Source organism: Prunus avium, chromosome 3 (assembly GCF_965620075.1).
Source record: "Prunus avium chromosome 3, drPruAviu1.hap1.1, whole genome shotgun sequence".
Classification (NCBI taxonomy): Eukaryota; Viridiplantae; Streptophyta; class Magnoliopsida; order Rosales; family Rosaceae; genus Prunus; species Prunus avium.
Genome location: NC_142286.1, coordinates 27,167,649 through 27,191,987, shown reverse-complemented (window position 1 = coordinate 27,191,987; position 24,339 = coordinate 27,167,649). Strand labels below are relative to the sequence as shown.

At 41.8% G+C, this 24,339-nt stretch overlaps 3 protein-coding genes across 3 annotated transcripts; 2 read left to right on the top strand and 1 right to left on the bottom strand.

Moving 5' to 3' along the window:
- The first annotated feature begins 15,636 nt into the window (after positions 1-15,636).
- LOC110770170 (uncharacterized) lies at positions 15,637-18,539 on the top strand. The gene is made up of 5 exons (XM_088250803.1): positions 15,637-15,914; positions 16,070-16,242; positions 16,855-16,953; positions 17,048-17,199; positions 18,047-18,539. The coding sequence occupies exons 2-5, from the start codon at positions 16,072-16,074 to the stop codon at positions 18,432-18,434; spliced, it is 810 nt and encodes a 269-aa protein (XP_088106929.1). The 5' UTR covers positions 15,637-15,914; positions 16,070-16,071; the 3' UTR covers positions 18,435-18,539.
- A 369-nt stretch (positions 18,540-18,908) lies between these two features.
- LOC110757869 (B-box zinc finger protein 24-like) lies at positions 18,909-20,626 on the bottom strand. The gene is made up of 3 exons (XM_021959607.2): positions 20,259-20,626; positions 19,666-19,965; positions 18,909-19,405 (listed from the first exon to the last, which is right to left on the bottom strand). Exons 1-3 carry the CDS (start codon positions 20,445-20,447, stop codon positions 19,169-19,171), a joined length of 726 nt encoding a protein of 241 aa, XP_021815299.2. The 5' UTR covers positions 20,448-20,626; the 3' UTR covers positions 18,909-19,168.
- Positions 20,627-22,071: 1,445 nt separating this feature from the next.
- On the top strand, positions 22,072-24,329 carry LOC110757859 (Clathrin light chain protein). Its single transcript, XM_021959596.2, has 3 exons — positions 22,072-22,764; positions 23,162-23,315; positions 23,441-24,329. Exons 1-3 carry the CDS (start codon positions 22,277-22,279, stop codon positions 24,041-24,043), a joined length of 1,245 nt encoding a protein of 414 aa, XP_021815288.2. The 5' UTR covers positions 22,072-22,276; the 3' UTR covers positions 24,044-24,329.
- Positions 24,330-24,339: the final 10 nt, after the last annotated feature.

Here is a 24,339-nt window from a genome sequence, read left to right as displayed (position 1 = left end):
TGTTTAACTTGACTCATCCGCAAATTGCTCCGGAAATACAAAGTGGTGTCGGCTCCCCTATGAGAATAAGTCTATTTAAACCACTTCTCGGTTGAAAGAAGGAGCATCCTGCATTTCAACCTGCAAACTCAAGAAAAACCAACAAAAAGCCCAGACAGAAAAATCAATGGCATCCCCAGATATGCTTGTTGATGACCTTAACCTTGAGTTGTCGCTTGCACCACCAAATGCCCAGATACGGGCTCCTCCAAACCCTATCTTCCCAAACTCCTCATACCATCATGGCTCGGCCTCAAACTTCTCTGAGGTGGTGCCGCGAAGGGCAGTAATGCCGGAGGGCATGACTGTCAGCAGACTTACAGTTGCAGATCATCTGCATGTGGCGCAGAGGTCTGACCAGATGGCAGTGGACGAGTCCCACAATCTAACCGTGCTCAACGCGGTCTCGGCCACAAATTTGGGCATGCGCCTACTGGCGAGAACACGAGAGTGCGGGGCACTGAGTGAGGAGGTGGCGGCCCTGAAAGCTCTGGTGGCGGACCTGCAGAAGCGGCTCTACAGTGCCAGCCAGCATGTAGAGATGCTGCAAAAGAGGAATGAAGATCATGTAGAGCTGTTGCAGGTTCTACAAGCAAGAACAGACAGAGGCAATTAGCAGAAGCCTCAGGTGGTGCAAAATGCAACAATGAACATGTGATTGAGAAATTTATGTTTTTTTGTTTTTTTTTTGTTTTTTTTTTTTGTTTTTTTTTTATTTTAAGTTTGTGTTTGGAATCACATGTATGGAATGAAATAAACATTTGAGCCAAAGTTCAGTGTGTGCAATCATGAAGCAATCTACTTCCCAAACTTAACAACAAAATAGAAACACAAACAAGTAAAGGAAAGTAAAAGTAAGAAAAACAAAGAGAAACAACAAGAAAATCGAAATTACCTTGGTTGGAGATTGAAATCCTAACTCAAAAGGAAAATAAATAAATAAAGTAAAATAAAAGTAAGTTTGAGTCTAGAGAAACTCCACTTTGAAGCGATTAGGAAGACAACAAACTTCTTCTATTCACCTTGGGTTGCCTCCCAAGAAGCGCTAAGTTTAAAGTCTTTTGCCGGACTTCCAACATACTTGGGTCACTTGGGGGGTTTTGGCTCAATCGCCTCCTTGTGCCGAACATGAAGTTTCTTCAAATCCCTTTGCCATCTAATCAACCCATTTCGTATTCTTTTCTTTTTATGCACATGAGTAGGTTTCAAAAGCAATTTTAAGCGCTCTTCAATACGTGGATTAGATGGAGGAGGCACATATTTAGGGTCGGGTGGCCTTCTCATTTGAGTAGAAGGAGTGACATTGAACATATGATTGGTGCTTGGAACATGGATGTTCAGCTTGTCTTCCTTTAGTACTTCAAAAACAGAATATGGCATTAGATTAATTGAAGCACCGAAATCAATTAAAGGTTCCTCAAACAATTTATCACCAACTATACAAGGAATTGTGAAACTTCCTGGATCTTGCAAATTGGGAGGAAGCTTCCTTTGCAAAACAGCAGAAACCTCTTCCGTTAATGCAACAGTTTCGCATTCCTTGAGCTTGTTTGCATCCAAGGAAGGAATATTGACTTGCACTTGCTTGAAAGTTTCCAATATGTCCTTGGCATGTTGATTTTTCCTAGAACTCATCAACCTGTGAGGAAAAGGAGCATGTAAGATATCTTCATCAGTAGGTTCACGACTTACCTTCTCCTTTCTTGCCCTTCTTGCAAGTTCATGCTTTGGGATCCACTCAGGTGAAGATGCTGCTTGTTTATCTTCCCCCTTGTTGATTTCATCCTTTTCCTTAGGCCCAATCACTTGCTCAACCTGCATTTCATCAACATTGTGAATCAAATTTTTAGAACCATCAATTTCACCAATTACCTTACCAGTTCTCAAGGTAACTGCTTGAACATGCTCACGCCCATTTTGTATCACTGTTTGGCTAGACATTATCCTAGCTTCCCTTTGACTCAAAGATGTGACAATTTGCCCCACTTGATTTTCTAGATTGGCAATGGCCTTAACCATTTTCTGCATGTGGGTATCATTCCTCTGCATATGGGTGTCATTCCTCTGCATGATGAAACTATCTGTGTGTCTAACCATTGAAGCAACAATTTCTTCCAAAGTTGGTCCTTGAGGTGGTGGGTGAGATTGACTAAGTGGTGGTGGATTATAATATTGGGGTTGACCATAAGGTGGACAAGTATTATGTTGGCCTTGATATGGTTGATATGACCCTTGTTGAAAATTTGGATTGTCGGTCCACCAGAAGTTTGAATTATTTCTCCACTCCGAATTGTATGTTTGTCGGAAATATTCATTCATAGGCAATTCATTATGAAATGAGCCAAAAACATTTGCTTCTTCCATCACAAATTTATTGGAGTATTCTTACATAGTAAGTTCCACAATTTCAGTTGCGGCTGCCATTGGAGATGGTGGAGGTGACTCCTCGGATGTTCCTGTAAGAAAAAGAAACAAAAACAAATCAAGATAAACTGAAACAACAATCAATAAACAAAAATAAAACTAAGTACTCTAAACATACTCAAACAAAACAAATAAGCAACCGTGCCAGTTCCCCGGCAACGGCGCCAAAAATTGTTGCATTCCTAAAAGGACACAAATTAATGTGCAAACAACCAATTAAAAATACCCGCAAGTGCACGAATCTAATGAAGTATAGATTATATAAGTACGGGGTCGATCCCACGAAGAACTTGTCGGTTTCCTATAAGTTCTAATTTGAGTACGTAAAGAACACTAATTTTACACAACACACAAACACAATACAAATTGGAAACTAAAAATGAAGTAAGGAAGATAAAAGAAATGAAACAACACAAGAAAACAAAGAAAAACACAAACAGCACTTTCTATCACCCGTTTATCACCATTTGGACAGATTCGTTTCTCTGTTTTTCAGTTTCGACCTCTGTTCAGTTTTTGACCTATAACTTTCCAACCGTTTATCCAAAATTCACGTTCTTTATACGGTTGGAATCAGCACAGAAAATGCAAGAACACAACGCGGACCAAAAGTCCAAAACAATTACGGAAACAAACAAAATTCAGTGACAAAGACACAAAACGTGTCAAACACGCAACTCACACACACATTGGGGGGGGTTTTTTGATTTGGTTCAAGTGACCTATTTCTATTGCATGAAAGTAAATGGACTTTGAATTTAAATGTGAATGGCAGAGATGAATTATCAAAAAGTGAAATTAAAATGTAACAAACACTAGGGTTTCGGAATCCACCCTAAACAATTCTACCCATGTTCATGGATACTCAAGTGATGAACTCTAAATGTATTGATGAAGATGTTCGCAATCAAGACCATGGGTCGTGGCTCAAGACGCATTGATTCTCTCTAATATACGTAAAGTGCATGGTTCGTGCTACAATACTTGTGCCCTCCTCATAACCGAACCTAGGTATGGTTCGTACTTCGATTCGATTGCAAGGAAAACCCATTAAGTTCAAAGAGAATATGAACATCACAAGAACCCTAATAGCATGGTGTTTACATTAGGTATTCAAGAAACCAATTCACATGGATGGTTCTTACTCCATCCATCTATTGCTTAGGAAAACATGAAGATACACATAATCCCAACAACCTCAAGAAGCATGCTTTCAAAGGTAATCAATCAAGGAAAACACACATCAAGGATAGATTAATTTGGTGAATTGGAATTCATCAATTGTTGTCAAGAAACCAATTCACATGATGCTCACTTAAACAAGTTCAATCATTTGTTGCTAATTAGAAATTGTGTTCTTGGTTATCTTACACAACTTCTCAACTTTAGCTACATGCATACAACCTAAGGTGATTAAGCAAAGGAAGCAAACACATATCATAAAATTCAATTAGTGAATGGGGTTCATCAACAACATCTAGAAATTCATACACTCAAGCATCAAAACAATAAGGTAATCATGTTTAGGGCTTCAACCTAAGCCCTAGCTATGGAGTTTAGTTGCTCATACTTATTCCAAATACAAACTCGAAATATAACTAGAAGGAGTTTACAGATTTGGAAATGATGAAAGCTTGAAGTCTTCAATGGTGGAAGTCTTCTCCTTTCTTCCTTGGCTGCACCTCCTTCTCCTTCCTTGCTCTTAGCTCCCCAAAAGCTGCTCTCAAGTTGTGTAGAATCTGGAATAGCCTGATTTCCCACGATCAAAAGGCTCCCAATATCAGATTGCAATTTTGACTTCTCCTCCCTCTCTCCTCCTTTCCAGCTTTTACCTTTTAATATAAAACTACCACCTTTGATAAAGCCTTAGCCCATTGTCCCCTTGCCATGATGGAGCTTTGACTTCACAAAGATGCCAAAAGCTCAGAAAATATCTATTTTACAAATGTAATTCCTTGTTACCAAGAGTTATGGTAACAAGAAGTTAAGATGACACAAGGGAGGTAAAAGCTGGCCAAATCCGGATTTCCAGAACTGTGGTAACATGATGGATTGGTTGGATAGGCAATACTTGTCCAATGGAGCTCAAATTTGGATATGTTGTAGTTAACATCCATTGGAACAAGTCTCATGAAGATCATGACCTCATCCGAGCACCAGAGCATGTTGATCCCAGGCCAAGAAGTTGACCTACGAAAATGAACAAAAACAGAATTTATAACTAATAATGCACTTTTAGCTCATTTTCATCCCAACCAAGGCAAAATCTAAGAAAACACAAAAAGGAAGTAAAAAGCTATAAAATGTCAAGAACTAACTCAAAATAGTGGGTGAATAACATGAAAAATCATGTGTAAAAATGAACCGAACAAATGGTGCGCCTGTTTGATCTGTCTTCCTGGTCAAACGATTGTAGCCGAGAGAGGAACTGGTCTCGGCTGTCAGGTTCACGGCCTGAACTACAAGGCCGTCAAGTGATGGTGTTGGTGGTGGATTTTGGGCGGTGCTCCGCCGCGCTGCTCAGGGAGCGACGGTCGTATGATATATGGGGTGAATGAACGAACAAACAAGGATGGTGCTCCGGCGCCTTGAAAATCAAGGGTCGTATGATATATTTGATGAATGGATTCTGCTTACAATCTAACACTACTCTTAGGAAAACAAGTAAAGATATTGAAAGTGCATTACAGAAGAAAATAAGTTGCTCCGTGGGAGGCTTGTTTTGGTGTTTGAACCCTTTGAATGTAGCTCGAGTCTTGTATTTATAGGAAGAGTCCCTGGATGAGTAATCGAGGCTGAATTTGCTCATAGTGGAGTCTGATTAGCGCAAGTGGGTAGTCCAATCGACATTTGGGATCGTGAAGTATGGTGATGAGACCCCAGAAATCCCGGTGAATCTCGGCCACCGCTCTTGATCGTGGGTTCTGAACCTCTGGCCGTGGAGACGCATTTATGGCCTGGATAGCTGGTGAACCAACATCTCAAGCTGTCAGAATTCTTGTGAGAATGTCCACGTCTAATCAATCTGATCTTCATCACCAAATCCTGACTTCAGTCACTTCCCACCTTCCCTCATGCTTTAAATGCTACTTTGTGGCCGATGGGTTTTGTTGCATTAAACAGGCACTACTTCATTAAATGAAGCCTGGGACCCTGCTATCACGTGATGATCTGACTTTAATCCCTTTGGCCGTGACCTTGCTCTATCTCGGCCTCGGCCTATGCTTGAGGCCGAGATGATCATGCCTTAGCATTTCCTTCTTTTATTTTTAAGAAGGCGAAGTACCCTTACATCCCAAAGTCTTTAAAAATGGCCGCCCACCTAGACCCCTTCGCTGAACATTCCCCAGATCAGGCAAGTGATCCTTCTCCAAGCAATGTCCCCACCGTCTATATCCGCCTGCCACCTCACCCAGATCAGCTTCCTCTCGGCCAATGCCTTCTTCTTATCGGTTGCTGCTTTGAGGATTTGCTTGGCCGAAGACCTCAGCTTGGCTCCAACTGCAACCGCACCGTCTCGGTGCTGAAGGATGAGATCTCGACGGGCCTGAAGCTCGGCTATCTGAGCCTCAACCTGCGCAAGTTCCTCATTCTCCCTTTGGACAACGAGGTCATTTTCCTTTAATTGCGCCATCGCAGGTCGGACTTGCTCCTTTATCACCACCAGCTCTTGCTCGAGCGAGCATCCCTCGGTCATTCTCATAATGGCTTCAGCGTACCGGCCGATCATTTCTTCGCCTTCGGCCAAACGGGCCTGCAACTCATCCAGCTGGGCCGAGTTTAGCAAACCGAGCGCCATAGCCGTATCCAGGCAGGACCTGAACTCCATGAACGCCTCGGTGGTGGTCATTTGATGAACCCCAAAGAAAAGGAACTCTCAGTGCCGTTCAACGACAACCCTGGAATCCTCGTCCACGGGAGCCGAGGTCGAGCTACCTCCTTCCTCATGGAGGCTGGCGTATAATTCCTCGAGATCGTCGGAGGAGGTGGTCTCCTGAAAATGGAAGAAGAGATTTAAATGAGAAACAACCAGCTGGGACTTGGGGAATGACAAGATAAAAGTCCAAATACTTACTTCAGCGGCCGACGGCGCAGCAAGGACTTCTGCAACCACAAGCTCAGTAACTACCGTCGATTCTTGCGATAAAGGCGCCAAAGGGATCGACATGGCGGCCGAGACAACCTGCGGGCTCGGTGCAACAAGGGCCGTGGACGAAGGTGATGACGGCCTGGGAGGCTGAGGGCAAGGAAGTGTTAGTACAGAGATCTAAAATAAACCGACTAGGGATGACGAGGAACAAGACACCTACCGAACGAAAAACAATGCCACCAGGGCGACAAGGAGTGACCAACGGTGGCTCAATCAGGGCCGTGACCGCCAATGAAGCCACGGCCTCCACCATTAACGAAGACTCAACCAAGGTCTCCAACGGCGGGTCTACGGCGGCCGCCTCGGCAATTGACGCCTCCGCTCCTTCCACTCCGGCGCCTTCCGCCTCGGCAATCGACGCCTCGACTCCCTCCACTCCGGCGCCTTCCGCCTCGGCAATCGACGCCTCGACTCCCTCCACTCCGGCTCCTTCCGCTTCGGCAATCGACGCCTCAGCAATCGGCACCTCTTCAGCCTCCGCCTCAGCCTCGGCGTTTGTCACCGTGCCCTAACAGGAGAACCAAAAATTGTCAAGCGTTAGAGATAATGGAACTGAAGGCAGACATGAAGAAAATAAAGGGATTTACTTACGGTTGCAGGAGGAGCCTCCTCCTCATCCTCACCCTCCGAGAGAATAAGGAGGATCTTCTTTCTCGGCGGTTCCACGACTGCTGCCTCGGTCCTAGCCTCGGTGGCTTGTATCCCTTCGCTCGCATCAGCCGAAGTCTCTGCTACCCCCGCCTCACAAGGAGTCCCAGTAGCCGCAACTTCTCGGCTTCTTTTGCAGCTTAGAGCTGTGAAAATGGACGAATGGATAAGACATGGGTCAGAAGCGAAAAAGAAAGGAGAAAGTGAGGAGCTGAAAGGGCAAGTGTTTACCAACGGCGGTGCTCGGGCGAACTGGCAACGGCGCGATCGATGGCACGGTCCTATGCGCCAAGGTCTTTCGCGCCCCCACCATAGCCGTCACCCTAGGAGGAGGGGTTACGGTTGTAGTCACGACCGCTACTCCGGTCGTAGGAGGGGTCGTCGTTCTGGATACGGCCGCAATCGGGGCACTCGGCTGAGGCCTTCTTCCCCTTGCCAGCCTTGGGAGGGAGGGGGTCCCAATCTGCATTCTTCAGGGCCCCCCTCACGGCCTCTTCAATAGGCCGAATAAATCTGGCCGAGATGCACTCCTCGTACCAGACCCTTCCATCCTCGTCATACACATTACGATGCAACCAAGGCGTCAGAGTGAGGAAGGTCATCCCCTTTTGGAGTTGAAAGGAAATGCCAGCCACGCTGTGCTGCTGGACGACATCGGCCCTCCAGGATGAAAGCCGGTTGGTTGACAACGGGGGAAGCGGGGCCGTCTAGATCAGGCCGAATTGCCGCGCCACGAAATTTGGCAGATAAACCTCAGCCCCAGCCTTGGACAGGCTGCAGTGAAGGTCATGCGTAACTAGGAAGGAGCCCCAGATCTCCTTCAGGTCGTTCTCCGTCTCACCATCAGGAATGACGGAGAGGTAGGATTGAAGGATTGAGAAAGAATTTTTTGGCAAAGCTTGGGCGTCTGAGAATTCTGAAAGCATAAAGAAGAAACGAAGAAGTTTGGGTTTTTATATTGGCGCTAGAATTCGAAACGAAAGGGTGTGGCTCTCTCGAGAGACGTGACAATCTGACAGCGTGCTCAAAAAGCGCGATGACATGTCGGAAGCCCAGAGACCGTCGTTTCATTTGACGAGGCGAAGCGACGCCTCGCGTAAGTCTGGGCAATGATGGCATGCACGACGTGCTTGAGCATTAAATGCGCCGACTGACCTGCGCATTTAATACACCAGTTGTCAATCACTTCAGAAGGAATGCAAAGGGTCCATCCCCTGGAATCCATTCGGCCTCTGCCCATGACGAGACCGAAGAATCCGGGGATGTGGGGGCAATGCTTGTGCCTAATAAGTCACGGCCATAAATTGGCCAAAAGGACCTTCCTCGGCTTTAGCACCTATTCATGAACTAAAACGCGGCGTTTTTCCCTTCCTCAAAACAAAGGAAAAGTTGCGAAGGCATAGTCATCTCGGCCTTACAACCACAGTATCATCAGGCCGAGGCCGAAGGACGAAGGGGACACGGCCGAAGATATTAAGAGTCAAATCGCCACGTGGCAGCCGGGTCCCACGCTTCATTTAATGAAGTAACGCCTATGACTAGCAAACCCACTAGCCGCAAAAGGGCATTTAATGCACGAGGGAAGAAGGGAAGTGACTAAAGTCAGGATTTGGTGACAGAGATCAGAGTGGTTAGGCGCAAACATATTTACAAATATTCTTACAACATAAGGTCAGATCACCAACCACCGGACCAGGGCATTTAATGCGTCCCCACGGCCAGAAGCGCAGAACCCACGATCAGGGCGGCGGCCGAGATTTACCAGGATTCATGGGGTCACACCACCATGCTTCATGATCCCAAATATCGATTAGACTACCCACTTGCTCTGATCAGGCGCCACCATGCAGATTTTCAGCCTCGATTACTCCTCCAAGAGCTCTTCCTATAAATATCAAACTCAAGCTACATTCAAAGGGTTCAAACACCAAACCAAAAGCCTCCCACGGAGCAAATTATATTTTCTTGTAATGCACTTTCAATATCTTTACTTGCTTTCCTAGAAGTAGTGTTAGGTTGTAAGGAAAATCCATTCATCAATATATCATACGACCCTTGATTTTCAAGGCGCCGGAGCACCATCTCTGTTACTCTTTCATTCATCTCATATATCATACGACCGTCGCTCCCTGAGCAACGCGCCGGAGCACCGCCCAAAATCCACCATCAATACCACCACTAAACGGCCTTGTAGCTCAGGCCGTGAACCTGACGGCCGAGATCAGTTCCTCTCTCGGCCACAATCGTTTGATTAGGAGTCGAACCCAAATAGGCGCACCACTTAACCATTTCATCTACATCACCATCTCGACCCACGGTAGACCGTGCTGGCACGCCCGCGCACAACCGCACCGCATCCAAAAGAAGGACGTCACGTGTTAAACGCATATCCCCTCGGCCCGGAGCTCCAGGCTGTGAGATTTGCGCAGCCAACACATACCTACGTAGAGGTTGGGTTAGTGTAGGTAAAGGGACCGGATTGTCAACTGGATCAGACTCTACTTCAGGTTCATGAGGCTCTCCAGACTCTTCCTTAAGCTCAACCTTTTGCACACAGGTGCCATCCAATGCAAAATCAATCTCAAGAAATCTTGCAGATCTTGCAACAAACACCTTTTGTTCGTTTGGATGGTAGAAGTAGTATCCTAAAGTTTCCTTTCGATATCCAATGAATCTACAAATTTCTGATCTAGCGTCTAGCTTGTCAATATCATGCTTCTTGACATAAGCCGGACAACCCCATATCTTAAGATGATTAAGACTTGGCTTCCTCCCAAACCACATTTCATATGGTGTTCTAGGCACGGATTTGGAAGGTACTTTGTTTAGCAGGTATGCTTCAGTTTGAAGTGCATATCCCCAAAACAATACTGGCAAGTCAGTATAACTCATCCTTGATCGGACCATGTCCATCAATGTTCAGTTTCTCCTTTTGGAGACACCATTAAGTTGTGGAGCTCCAGGTGGAGTTCACTGATCAGAAACTCAGTACTCAAGTATTCTCCTCCTCGATCTGATCTTAGAATCTTGATACTCTTTCCTATTTGCTTTTCAACTTTGTTCTTGAATTCTTTGAACTTTTCAAAGGCCTCGGACTTGTACTTTATTAGGTATACATAGCCTAACCGAGAGTAATCATCGGTGAACGTAATGAAGTAAGAAAAGCCACCCTTTGATGTAGTGGACAATGGCCCACATACATCAGTGTGGATTAATTCAAGAAGCTCAGTGACTCTTTTCCCTTTTCTTGAAAAAGGCAAGTTTGACATTTTGCCTTGAAGACAAGATTCGCAGGTGGGCATGGGTACTGAACCCAAAGATTCAAGGTATCCCTGTTTGACCATCCTTTGGATCCTATCTTGGCCAATGTGTCCTAACTTTAGGTGCCAAGCTTGAGTCGGATTGAGTTCTTCTGTGGGCCTCTTAGGTCTTGGCATCTCAATCAAGCAGTTGCTATTTTTCACAATTTTTATTTGGTAGAAACCATCGATCATAGTACATTTTACATATGATTCGATTGCCTTGTTGTAAAGAGCATCCCATTCTATTGAATGTGACAGTGTAATCTTCATTTAGCAATGTTGAAACAGATACTAGGTTCTTTACGCAACTTGGAAGATAAAGACATTCTTTAAGTTCAAGTGTCTCCCCATGTGGTAGCTTAAGGTGGAAAGCGCCTACTGCTTTTGCAGATATTTGGGTATCATTACTGACATGTAGCACTATTTCCCCTTTTGACAACTTCATATGATCTGCTAGACCTTGCAATGTATTGCAAACATGTCTGCTAGCTCCTGAATCCATTATCCAGGAGTAAGTTTCAATTGCCATTACTGACTCAAGAACAAAATTGCTTTCTTCATAAGTTTTGTTCCTTGTGCATGAAAGATGTACATTACATCTCTTCTTCCTTTTAGCATCCTATGGAAGATAATCCCTTTTGACATTATATGGTTCATTTGAGGCTTGCTTTGTGTAATATGTTATGAATAGGGTTCTACAGAAGTATCTACAAACATAATAGAAATAAAATTAGATTGTTTTGGTTAAAGCTATAGACTTAGGGTCTTTAAATTCTATGGCTCCTCCCCCTATTTTAAACGATTTCAATAATCCCTCAAGAATGGAATACGAGAGACTTTTGTAAGATGTCTCTTAGCGGGATGGGAGGCTTCCTATTATTTGGATCACTGCACCATAATAGGATCTAGGGATAACACAAATAATAAAGAGAGAGTCCTTCTACTCATTCATATCATGATGTGAGTTCCCATATAATTTGGCATCTAGCAAATGTATATGCTCGAATATTATCATGAGGCATCATTGTACTAGTTAAGTATTAGCCCACCATTCTTGCAAAGTATAGTGATACAATCATGAACCTCATCATAATAGAATGTTGGTCCATGTTTGAGCCTATCCTTGCAACATCCAATGTATAAATGAATTCTTCCTAAGCAAGAACATCTTGCTGTTAGCCCCCCAATATCTGAGGCAAAGCCTTCACAAGGATCAAGCCTATTCAGAATTCACCATGGTGGAAGGCCACGACTAGGGTTTCAAAAAGTCTATTGTTTTTCTACTTAATTTAGTTAATTGAGGGTTTTAAGGTCTCGTCATAAACATGTTTAATCCAATTAAACTACTTGGCCTAGGACAACTTTTATTCTAAATCATATTAGTAGTTGTACAATACTCCCACGATTTGTTTTGCAAATCAAATTAATTATAAAACTCTTTTATTTGAGATTTGGGAATATGCACCACTACTAACAGAAAACCTTTGCATTTCGTTAAGTTTAGATAAATAGTCATCTATATGCTTATGGATGATTATGGACTTGACTTCGATCTAACATCTAGCCAAGATGTCGGATCTAAGGTCTTTGGAAGGAGGTTGATTTTATTACGTGTTTTAACTACTTAAAACATTCATGGTTGTTATTGGGTGTTGGACCCATGAATAGTACAAGTAATCTTGACTTGATTATTCCTTCTCTTGATCTTCCTTCTTCCCTATGACTATTTGAGAATAGAGAACTTGAGATAGAGAACTTAAAGCCCAATGGACTTTAAGGGAATTACATTTGAGATTAAGAGATATGAGAGCCATGCAAGCCCCTATTTAATTTACAAACCAATAAATCAAACCTATTCCATTCATCTAATGAATATCGGCCAATCACATTGTGTCATGTATTTGTGTTCATAAGTCCATAATCATCTCTTTGATTATTTAATCTCATTAGATAATTAACTTAGAATCTAATTCTAAAATTTGTTATTGGATAATATGGGCTTAATTTCAATGACACATTTATTTCAAACAAATAAACAATTTTCACAAAAGGATGAAAACACTTTGTCATTTAGTGAAATGGGGCAAAAACCGCAATTAATTAAAGTTTTGGGCAAAACTGTAATTTTCCAAAAATTGCATAAACAGCCCCTAATTTACAAAAATTGCATGAGGACCCCAAAAGGGATCCTAGGGTGGGGCTGGCCATGTAGGAGAAAGTGTGTGTGCGTGCGTTGTGTTGTGTGTGTTGATATTTTGAAAAAGATGGTGTGATTTTGGGACCACAAGGTAGTACCATCTTTTGTACCCAAAAAGCATCTTCATTTTCATTGGTTTCTTTTAAAACTTGTTTGGGCCTAATTTGACACACTCAGCCCATATCAATTTTGGATAGCCACCAACAAATAATCGGACCAAGACTATATACTCGACCCAACATTGGAGGCCCAGAAAACTATCAAACCGCGAGAATGACTTTGGCCTCGAAGAAACCCAAATTGGGCTTGGCATGTTTAAAATTAAGGAAGAGAAGCCCAAAAAGCAACAAACCCACGTGATCCCCTGACTTGGAAAAGTCAGCAATTTCAACTTGGATTAATAAGGAATTAATAGGGCCAGGTATAAAAGAAGAACATCTCTGAAAAAACTCTGCTGCCAGGAGATCAAATCCCTTTTGTATATTCGGAGATATTTTTCTGCTCCAAAGAAGGCACCATTTTCAAGGGATACGCAGACTACGTTTTCTAAAAAGGAGATAAGAGGGAAACAGGGAGTTGTTCAAAACTGAAAAATAAAACTTACCATCACAGTTTGAAACTCTTACAGGAGCAGTTAAACTGGAAGAAGGGTTAGGTTTCCCATCAAAATACAGGGAAGTGATTGCCTCAGGAACTGACTATTGAGTGCTTATTTGCCAGAATTGATAAAACCCCCTTTTCTTTGCATTTAAAAATAAAAGATCTTTTCAAGAATTTTTGCCGCCCATTATTAAAAGAATTAGAACTCCCACTCCAAAAATATTTCTTATAAATATAGGAGAGGGTGAACAGAGCAAGGGGAATCAATATAAAATAAAAAATAAAAAAAAACCAAGAAATCAACCAAAGACAAAAACTCAAAATGATCACTTGATCTTAAAAGCCTTCAAACAACTACCAATCAAGACACCCAACTTCAGTTCAGACTTAGAGAAATAAATCATTCAAAACGAGATTTCTCTCGTTACAAATTTGGTTCAGCATAAACCAAAACAAGAATAGTTCAGGTTTTTACAAATATGAAAACCTCAACAAATTTATGAAGAGCCCTGATCAAGCAAGACAGATACCACAGTGCAGTTCCAGCCCAGTAGTCAAGTTCGGCCACTTCTGCCTCTTCCAGACTGAAGAAGTCCCAATTCTGCCCAATCAAAAGCCTTCCAGGGTTTGAAATAAATTAAAGCTTTGCCAAATTCGAACGTTGGCATCGATTTGCAGCTGAAACAGACCGGTTGAAGTTGTTGATAGTCCAGTCCAGCACATGCATATCTAATCCAGCCCGAATCAGAAGCATCTGCCCAAACAGAAATGGAAGTCCAGTCTTCTTTTTGTCTTTTTAGAGTCAGTTTTTCCCTTTTGAGTTTTGTAAAAAAGAATTCTGTCTGAAAACAGTTCACTTTCTTATCATTTATTCTGGCCAGAACTACTAGTTTTGTACTGTGAAAAATTATGAAGTCCTCACTAGTCTGAGGCAAGAAAAAAACTTACTTGGGAGATATTCATCACCCAAATTCACAACCGCTTGTTTAGAAGTCAGTAACTTGGGGCGCAAGTTATCTGTTTTTAGGAAGTCTGCTAGGATTTTTTATTGCTAGCAGTGGCACGCTCATACATTAAAGAAAGTTGACTTGTTGACCAGTCAATGGTTCTCAAGGCAATGGGGAACTTTACCCTACCATCACAAGAACAAAAGTAAAACGGGTGAACAAAACTTTAGGGGACAAAAACTATATATTATATGAAAATGTTATAGGATGTCATAAAATGTTTTTGACTAACATTCAACCTATAAATGTCAAGTATCAGATAAGATCAAAAAGCATGTTTGACAAGAACTCCTATGAACATATCATGAACACCAAGAACCTTTTTCAAATCTTTGTGTGGTTGAGGTTTCTCCTCTCTGTTGGGTCCATTTTGTGGCCCATTTCCCTTATTGTGTGGGTGTGTTTGAGGTTTTCCTCCCTGCTGGATCCAATTTTGTGGCCCTTCTGCCCCTTGTGTGGGTGTGATCTTGAGTTTTGCTCATTTGGGGCTTTTTGCCTCTATTTTCTATCCCCAGATCCCCACATGACCATCCCTCATTGTTTAGGTCCCTTGTCCCCCAATTTTCTCCACCCTAGTTTCTGTTGTTCCTCCCTTTTTCTCTTCCCATATCACACCTCTTCTTTAGTGGGCTTTCTGCCTTTTATGTTGAACTTATTGGAGCTTATCTTTTAAGTTCACTCTGGTGTAATTGGCTCTTGTCTTCCTATATTAAGGAAACTTGTTTCTGATTAAATAAAAACAAAAACTTATGGAGTATTTTTTAGACACTAAGGGCCAGTTTGGTATTGCTGTGCTGTGAAAATAATCGATGTCAGATTTCTTGTGAGAGAAATCAGCTGTGAGATAAAGCAGTTTGGCATTTGGTAAACTTTTTGTTAAAAGTGTTATTGGTACTGATTCTCGCATAATCAAAAAATGATTGCCGCATAATCACTAAATCTAGCGCCTCTTCGAAACTAATTCTTGCATAATCAAAAAATAAAAGCACCCCATTAGCCGCTTTCCCTTATAGTTTTCTCCCACAACAATTTTTAACAATAAGTGATTTTCTCATAGTTTACCAAACACGTTGGGCTTCCCAAAATTTTTAAAAAATCACTTATCACCCCAAATAAGTAATGCCAAACGGTCACTAAAACGATTAATTATTAAATTTTTGAAACTTAAAGAGAAAAAAAAAATTATAGTAAACCTTGAGAGCCGGTTGACAGGTTCCAAAACAAAAACGTTGTATGAGTGCACCGGTGCACTATAGTTTAGACGGTGCCTTAACCCAGACCGGTGCCTTAACCCAGACCGAAAATTAAAAAAAAGGGCTATAGGCTTTTCCTGAGTTTTTTTAACTCCGTCCCATTCTTCATCTCTCTCTGTCTCTCTCTCTAATCGATCCTGTCTCTGCCAACCTAGGGCAGAAGTCGAAGCCGGCTCTGCCAACCTAGAGCAGAAATCGACGCGGCCTCCAGCCTCCAGCTTCTTCTCTCATCCGTCAGCACCCCGCGACTTCCGTCTCTTCCTTAGTCTCTCCATCTCAACCTCCAGATCTAGGGTTTACTCATCTCTCTCTTTCTATTTAGCTGGTCTTGGATTCTGGATTGATTTCAAAATATATATTTATTATCACCAATGAAGTCTTGTTCTGGGTGCATTGTAATTGAAGCAATCTGTATCTGACTTTTTTTTTCTGTGTGTGTTGAACTACAGAAATGTACAATAATGTGGGAGCCCAGCCTGGGGTGCCAATACCGCCTGCAACTTCGCAGCCAAATCCGTTTGGAAATACGTTTTACGGTGCCGGTTCAGGACTTATCCGTGGTGGATTGGGCGCGTATGGAGAGAAAATTTTAGGATCAAGTTCTGAGTATGTACAAAGCAATGTAAGTAGTTGACCACTGTTATGATCTGGGTTCAGCTATTGAAGATTACGATATGCACCATTAGCTTATTACTCCCCTTTGTGGTCAAGTTATAAAGTTTTTGATTTAACTGTAAATCATATGAAAGTTTGGAAGATTTTTATTCTAGCATATAAGTTTCATGAATCATTGTCAAAAAAAATTTATCTTGCATTATGAAATTGACCTCTTTTAATTTGGCAGAATGATGATTGGCATTATTGAATGAACCATTTTGGAAAGGCTTGATTTTGGTTAATCAAATTGTTTTATTCTTTGTTTTTCTTCCATGCTCTTGATTGGGTGAAAGTTTGATGATCCATGTCAATTAGATTGGTATATTGTTTTGTACATTATGGCCTGATGCGTAAGTTGGAACTGGTTTATGGAGATGCTTCTATAACATTTTGCATTGGTCTCCCACTCATGCAAATTGTATTCACGTACTTTAAGCAAGATAATGGCCTTGTATGATTGCCATCAAGTGACTAGATTAGGCCTTTTCTAAATTCTTTACTTCTTAGCTGTTAGAGTTTCTTAAGTCTGTTTGAGGTAGTTGAGCTTTATTCGGATATTTTGTGTTGAAATGAGCAGATCAGTAGGTATTTCTCTGATCCTCAATACTACTTCCAAGTGAATGACCAGTATGTCCGGAACAAGTTGAAGGTTGTTCTATTTCCATTTCTTCACAGGGTAAGCGCTAACATTTGGAATTTTTCCTTGTGGAATCAGATTATCCTGCCATAGAATTTACTCCTTACCCCTGCCCGCTCTTTTGTTTTTTCAGGGCCATTGGACCAGAATAACTGAACCAGTAGGAGGCAGGCTTTCTTATAAACCCCCAATCTATGACATAAATGCACCGGACCTGTACATTCCATTTATGGCGTTTGGTACCTATGTGGTACTAGCTGGCTTCTCATTGGGTCTTCAAGGAAAGTAAGTTTTGTGAAATTTCTAGATATTACTCTAAGCAGTTTCCTCTTTTATTCATATTAATCCTGTGATGGGAAATCATTATGATATGAGAACGAAGATTGCATTTTGTCTTAACTTCTTGTTTTTTTTGCTGTTATTTTCCTCTTATTGCAATTCAGTATCCTACTATTAGTTTGTAATTTCTACTTTAGTCCCCCAGTTGTGGAAAAAGAGTTCTATTTAGTACCCAATCTATTTGCTCCTTCTTCCTTGTCCACTTTCAACACAATGTATTGGTTCCTTTTGGGTAGTATACTGTAGCCGCATTTAGTTTTTCCCTTGTTCATGGTCTTTATCGAAGTACCTTCTAGTTGCTTAAGGCTTAAACGCAAGAGAAGTGCTTGCTTATTCATCGAAGATGATGCTCAAAATAACATTATTTTCCTAGATTATACATTTGACCTGTAAGTTGGATAATTACGTATGACCAAAGAGGTATGCTGCATTGGGACCAAAACTCTTTCAGCAGCCCACACCGTTCTCATGATGAGGCCAAATTTAGCTGTTTTTTAAAGAGAAATCATTAACCCCCTGTTGATGCACAAGTTTCTTTTGCTTTTCCTTTTATCTTTTCTATATAAATACACGACAGATGAATTTATATTTGTAAATTAAAGTGAAACAATGAACTATTTTCGAGGCCAAGATTGTATTATCACTGCATGTTTGAATGTGTGATGGCCTGTCTGTAGCTTCCTGAACTTCATCATGGTTTCAATTCAGATTTATTCATGTTCTTGTTATTTCAATCCTTCAATGTTAGAAACTCATGGTATTTTAAAATTGTTTTTTGTTTATTGCCTATCAGGTTTAGTCCTGAAGCTCTAAACTGGTTGTTTATCAAGGGATTGCTTGGCTGGTTTATGCAAGTTGCACTACTGAAAGTAACATTGCTTTCCTTGGGTGGTGGTGAGGCACCATTGCTGGACATGGTGGCGTATGCTGGCTATGCTTTCACAGGGTTGTGCTTGGCCGTACTTGGACGGATTGTGTTGAGTTACTCGTACTATTTTTTGATGCCTTGGACCTGTTTATGCATGGGAGTTTTTTTGGTGAAGACTATGAAAAGAGTCCTTTTTGCAGAGGTGAGGAGCTATGATTCAAGCAAGCATCACTATCTTTTGCTCTTTATTGCTTTGGCACAGTTCCCTCTTTTTACATGGCTTGGCAACGTTAGTGTTAATTGGCTTATATAAGACAGCTAATTTTGTATGAGATAGAACCAATTCTTGTTTATAGCAGTTTCTGAAATCTTGTATACAATTTTCTTTGTATTAAATTCGATCCACGACTTTTGCTCCCGCATTAAAGTAGTTTACTTGGAAATTCGTCACTGAAGGACAGAGATATCATTCTACTTGTTTTGCATGCCCAGAAATACTTCTGTTAATTAGTTAATTTTAAAGTTATTGGAAATCAACCCTGGTCTCCTTGTTGGGTGCTCAAGGAATTCGCCTGACTAGAAATGATTTAACAGAGTTGATAAATATTTCCTAAATACACAAGCAAGCCATTTGCAAATGTCACTGCAACTGATTTCCCTAAGCATCGGTTAATCGAATCGAAGCTGTGTTTCCAGTTCAAGAAATCTGATTAATGATCATTGGAGTTGAAACATATGTGAATGTGATAATATAACGTACAGAAACGAGCACAAGGGAGGCATCAGCTTGCCCATTTGCTAAGGAATTTCTTCAACTCTTCTTGCTCAAAAAAGCTCCTCTATGGCATATGGTCTTATTGCCAAGCAGGCAAAATTACATATTGATGCATCAAATAAACGAAAACGAAAGAAGCAAATCCCCCAAATGCATTATAAATTCTTACATACATACATAAATACATACCGGTATGTACTTAGTATGAACATATATATACTTAAACCTGTCACCATGTATATACTTCAACCTATGATCAAGTTTATACATGTCTAAAATCTCCCAAGATCAGGAACAGTAAAGTGCTCATCATCATCCTCTGCCATTGCAATTCTTGGCTTCTTGTATGGATTGTTCGATTTCGGGGGTCTATATGAGGTAAAATTGGGTTGCTGTGATACCGGAAGCTGAGGAACTTCAGCAGCTGCCAAGGCTTCCTCCGGAAACTGCTCACCGAAAAGACCCATATCTGCTATCCATTCGAGCTCTCCAAACTCAAGCGACCCTTTCTAAAATGACCAAACACAAGAGCTTCTTAATCTCAAGGACATGAATAGATGAAACAAAATGCAAATCTCATATATCTTAGGAGAAAGAATCATCTTAACTGAGCTTCTTTTGTTGAAAGCTTTGCAAGATTGTTTTATTTTGACAGTCTTAAAAACTCTAAAGTTTTCTTTCATTTATGTAATAATATTTGTGATGAGTAAAGCTACATAACTTCCAATATATATATATGTATGTATATGTATTCCGGTAACTTCCTAACCTTGTCAGAAGATTCAAAATCTGATAATTGCAGCAAGTCATCAACCCCCCAAGGGGATGAGAAGCCAGAAGGCTGAGGTGTTGGCAATTTTGTTGAAATCTGCTGTGAGCCATGACCGGGTGGCTCCAAGCTACTTGTTTCAGTGTCCTTAGTACAACTGGAGCTCAATGCCACCCGGATTCCGGTAGCGAGGAACCTCTGGTGGTTTGCAGAGAGGCTATTGGCCGAATGAACTGATCCGTCACAATCCTGGCAAAAGAGGGCTCTGTCTTCAACACAGAATATAAAAGCTGCCTTATCCTGCAAATCAGAAAATAATATGTGAGAGAGAGATTGAACAACAGATTCTTTTTTATATACAAGCGAAGCGATAGTCTAAATTACTCTATAAGGAGGGGGCTCGAACTTGAGTGCCTTGACCAACTAGCCTAACTCACGTCTCTGATTGAACTAGCCTAACTCACGTCTCCGATTGAGCAACATATTGAACGGGAAAGCTTGTTTATCTTAGCAATTTCAGGTAAACTAACAAGTCCAACAGAAAAACAGGAAAATCAAAATCACAATACAAAGTAAGTGGGGAGTGAAATTACTTGGCAAATGTCACATCTAGGGAGTTTGTTCAACTTGGAGAGACACTGAAGGTGAAGCCTCTGGTGCTTGCTTGCAAGCTTGTTTGCTGCATGCACTTCAACGTCACATTTGGCGCACAGCGCCGCCTCATCTGCGCAACAAATCACCGTCGCCGGAGCCTTCTCGCACACATCACACTGAATTTTCATCTTCCTTTTCTCTCCAAAAGCTCCTCCTTCAACAATCAAAGCTTTCCAAGAAAGCACAAACAAACAGCTTAGTTTTCGAAAAACCTCTTAAACCCTTACACCAACAACTATTGGAGTGATGACTGTTTGTTTGTATGATTATGGATTGATTCTGGGAAGATAGAGAGAAGGCCAAGTAAAGTAACTGGTGGAGAATCGCAGAAGCTGTGTTTTGCGGGGCCCACCAGCTTGTGTTTTGTGGATGTAGAGCCACTGGATTGTCTGCGCTGCGTGCACGGCTAGCATCCCTGCATGTGTCTGTGGCTACCGACAATTCTTGCCTGCTGCTTGCTTGCTGTCTCTTTCACTAACATCAATCTGGACCGTTTGATTGATCATGCGTGTGATATTGTATCGTATATAGCATTCCCCAGCCCTAGTTACTTTGACATTCTCATCGCTCCAACCTATTAACCAGACCTGAGGAGACAGCCCAACTCATTAATCATACCAAACTTTTAGTAGGTCAAAATTTATACCGTTAACCGGTATTTTGTGCCTCAAACCGTTCAGTACGGAACTTTTCCCCGCCTTTTTAAATTTTTGGGTTTTCTTTACAGGGCGAATAAATGTCAGTTTTGGTTCTTTATGAATTAAATCATGCCCAACATTGAGCTTGACAACTAACCGTATGTTCCAAGTATCACGTGGATGCATTTCCAAAGAAAATGGCTCGTTGTCACGAAAATACTTAATTTATAACGTATTTATCAAAATGAACTTACTCAGGGACATTTGATCGAATGAGGGAGGGTGACGAGTGTCCCAGATTAAGGGTGTGAGATAATTTGTTGACGTGAATACTCACTACTGATTTAGTATTTAAGTTCAATGCATTAAAATTGATGAACTATGCATAAAGACAATGAGAAAACAATGTCTAGTCAAAACATCACAACTACCTAACCTTAGAGCATCTCCCTTGGAGACGACAAAATTCAAACATGAAATTTAAATTTGATGGCTTATGGGGCACTTCAACATCCTGTAAATATATGTACTTCAATAGATATTTTAAAATAGGTGAATTATTATTTTATCACCTGAAACGGACTCTGGATCTCACTCTACCTACTAAAACTGAAATTTTCTCACTTAACTCCCAAAATCTCAAAACAAATTGCTAAAATTTTCTCACTTTATCACTTATGTCCATTTTCATCCACAAAATTGTAAGTGTTGTGATGTGATATGGGCATTTTAGTAATTTTATCTCCTATATCTTATCTCTTCTCTCTTTGCCCCTCTCTCTCCCAACCTCCATTGCACCCCATCCCTTTCTCTCTCTTTCTCTCTCTTCTTAACAACATTTCCAAAATAAAATCGGATTAAATAATAGTCAGTTCATCTTGTACATTTACAAGGAAATTTTTTCTGCATAAACAATCTTTGACAGTTGCGTAGCGCATGTGATAAAAAAAAAATCACCTATTTGCACATGTGTGAGAGGGGCATTAAAATTCAAGTCAATTAATAATAAGCTATGGTTGCGAAAATATGAAGCATGTGATGTGACCTTTGGAAAAAGAGAAACAAAAACGCCACCTGTGTGTTGCTTGCTCTCTATTGCATCAACAATTATGGTTTCCCAACACGTAGCAATTGAAAGAATCATCCAACGCCACGCACTCTCTCTGGATCCGAACCCGCCGATCTCACACTAATAACAAAACCAAAAATCACATCCATTAATTAACCCCATAATAACCCTGCTTAATGCTTAATGCTTAATGCTTAGCTTAACTCCATAATCTTAATCCTCTACGACAACCCCACTTATCCTCCGAAACATGTCGTCCTTCGACTCCTTCCCCAACGACGACGGAACCCACCACGACCCCACCACCCGCCCCTTCGACGACGATGGCTACATGGGCTACGACCCCCGCCTCTCCTCCCAGCGCTACGACGCGTCGTTCAACCCTCCCACCCACGACGACGACGACGACTTCTCCTCGTCCGCCGTCGACCCGGCGCCCCCTCCCCTCCACACTGATTTCCAAGACGACGTCGTTCTCCCCGGCGGCGGAGGCCACAACAGCAGCCATAGCATTGACCAGCAGTCGCCCGAAATCTACGGCTTCGGCATTTCCACCCCTAACCCCGACTACGTGTCGCCGTTTGATTCGGCGGTGCCCGAGGACAACGACGTAGGCGGTGTGGGCGGTGGTGGCGGCGGCGGCGACGACGATGGGGACATTTTCGCCTCGAGTGAGCCGGTGCTGCCTCCACCAGAGGAGATGCGAGAGGAAGGCTTTGCTCGGCGCGAGTGGCGTCGGTGAGCTTAGATCTCTCTTCGATTTATGTGGTGTGGATTTTTGTTGGTTGGAAATCATATTATTAATTAAATGTGGCAATTTTGAATGGCATTGTTTGAATCAATTTGAGTTAAAAAGCTGTTTATGATGTTGTGCATGCATGGTCTTTTTTAGGCTTAATTGCATCTGCCTTAATTTGATTTGTGTATTTGTGTAACTGTGTTCATTGCCATTTCTTTTAAGCTTGAGGTCTGAAATTAGTAATTGGTAATTCTTATTTGGATGAAATAATGATTGGTTTGCTTGCATGATCTTAAATTAATCTTGGAAAGAAAGGAGCGTTTAAAAACCATCTAGTGTTTTTCTTTTCTTTTCCATTGTTCTCATCTGCCCTGATGAAGGCGTCCGTTTCTACAGTCTAAATGTCATCCATCTGGAAGAAAAGGAACAAAGAGAAAGGGAGATGCGGAACCAGATTATTGAGGAAGCTGAGGAATTTAAACGGGCTTTTTATGAGAAACGGAAGCTCAATTGTGAAACTAACAAGGCTCACAACAGAGAAAGGGAGAAGGTATTAGTACTAAATCTCATCATTTTCCATGTTTTCCCTGATCCTGATTCTCTCTCTCTCTCTCTCTCTCTCTCCCTTGCTACCTTTCCTCATATCTAAGACAAATGATTTGACTGTCTGTGCAGCTTTACCTGGTCAACCAAGAGAAGTTCCACAAAGAAGCTGACAAACATTATTGGAAAGCAATAGCGGAGCTGATTCCTCGTGAGGTCCCTAATATTGAGAAGAAGAGAGGGAAGAAAGATCCTGATAAGAATCCTTCAGTGCTGATCATCCAGGGTCCAAAACCTGGGAAACCAACCGATCTTTCAAGGATGCGGCAAATTTTCATTAAGCTGAAACAGAACCCTCCACCACACATGATGCCTCCTCCCCCACCTGCCAAAGATGGTAAGGATTCCAAGGAAGTGAAGGATGCAAAGGATTCCAAGGAAGGAAAGGATGCAAAGGATGCCAAGGAAGGAAAGGATGCAAAAGATGCAAAGGAAGGAAACGATGCCAAGGGAGGAGAGGATGCAAATGATTCCAAGGATTCCAAGGAAGGGAAGGATGCCAAGAATGGAAAAACTATTTCGCCCATTGCAGCCGGTGCTGCAGCTGCAAGCGCACCTGTTTCACCTGCCAAAGATGTTACCGCTAATACCACTCCCAACTCATCAAAAGCAGAGACTCCGGCTGAACACGAGGGTGAGCAACCTGCAGAAACCAGGCCAACCCCTGCAGAGTGATGACCCATCATATTTTTCATTATTTTAGTTTATTCATTCTTCTTCTTACAAATCATTACGAAGAATAAGCACAATCTTTATCGATGATCCAGAGTCTGCAGCATGGAGTGTATAGACTGCAGAGGTTTCTTCCTGACTTGGTGTTTAGGGTTTTGTAGGCTAGCTACTTTGTTGCGTTCGGTGTTTGGCATTCATGTTTTTTAGCTTTTTGAGTTACGTTCGTCCTTTGATCCAATACCCATTGTTATTAAGTCATAAGGAAATACAAAATAAACTCCTTCATCAAGACATTGAGA

Bases quoted from the DNA above. Each gene is read 5' to 3' on its own strand.
- LOC110770170 (XM_088250803.1), top strand. From the start codon at position 16,072: ATGTACAATAATGTGGGAGCCCAGCCTGGGGTGCCAATACCGCCTGCA. The intron at 16,954-17,047 runs GTAAGCGCTAAC...TTGTTTTTTCAG, and splicing joins TATTTCCATTTCTTCACAGG to GGCCATTGGACCAGAATAAC. The intron at 17,200-18,046 runs GTAAGTTTTGTG...ATTGCCTATCAG, and splicing joins TCATTGGGTCTTCAAGGAAA to GTTTAGTCCTGAAGCTCTAA.
- LOC110757869 (XM_021959607.2), bottom strand. From the start codon at position 20,447: ATGAAAATTCAGTGTGATGTGTGCGAGAAGGCTCCGGCGACGGTGATT. The intron at 19,966-20,258 runs GTAATTTCACTC...TCTGATTTGCAG, and splicing joins CTAGATGTGACATTTGCCAA to GATAAGGCAGCTTTTATATT. The intron at 19,406-19,665 runs GTTAGGAAGTTA...TGGTCATTTTAG, and splicing joins ATTTTGAATCTTCTGACAAG to AAAGGGTCGCTTGAGTTTGG.
- LOC110757859 (XM_021959596.2), top strand. From the start codon at position 22,277: ATGTCGTCCTTCGACTCCTTCCCCAACGACGACGGAACCCACCACGAC. The intron at 22,765-23,161 runs GTGAGCTTAGAT...CCGTTTCTACAG, and splicing joins GCTCGGCGCGAGTGGCGTCG to TCTAAATGTCATCCATCTGG. The intron at 23,316-23,440 runs GTATTAGTACTA...CTGTCTGTGCAG, and splicing joins ACAACAGAGAAAGGGAGAAG to CTTTACCTGGTCAACCAAGA.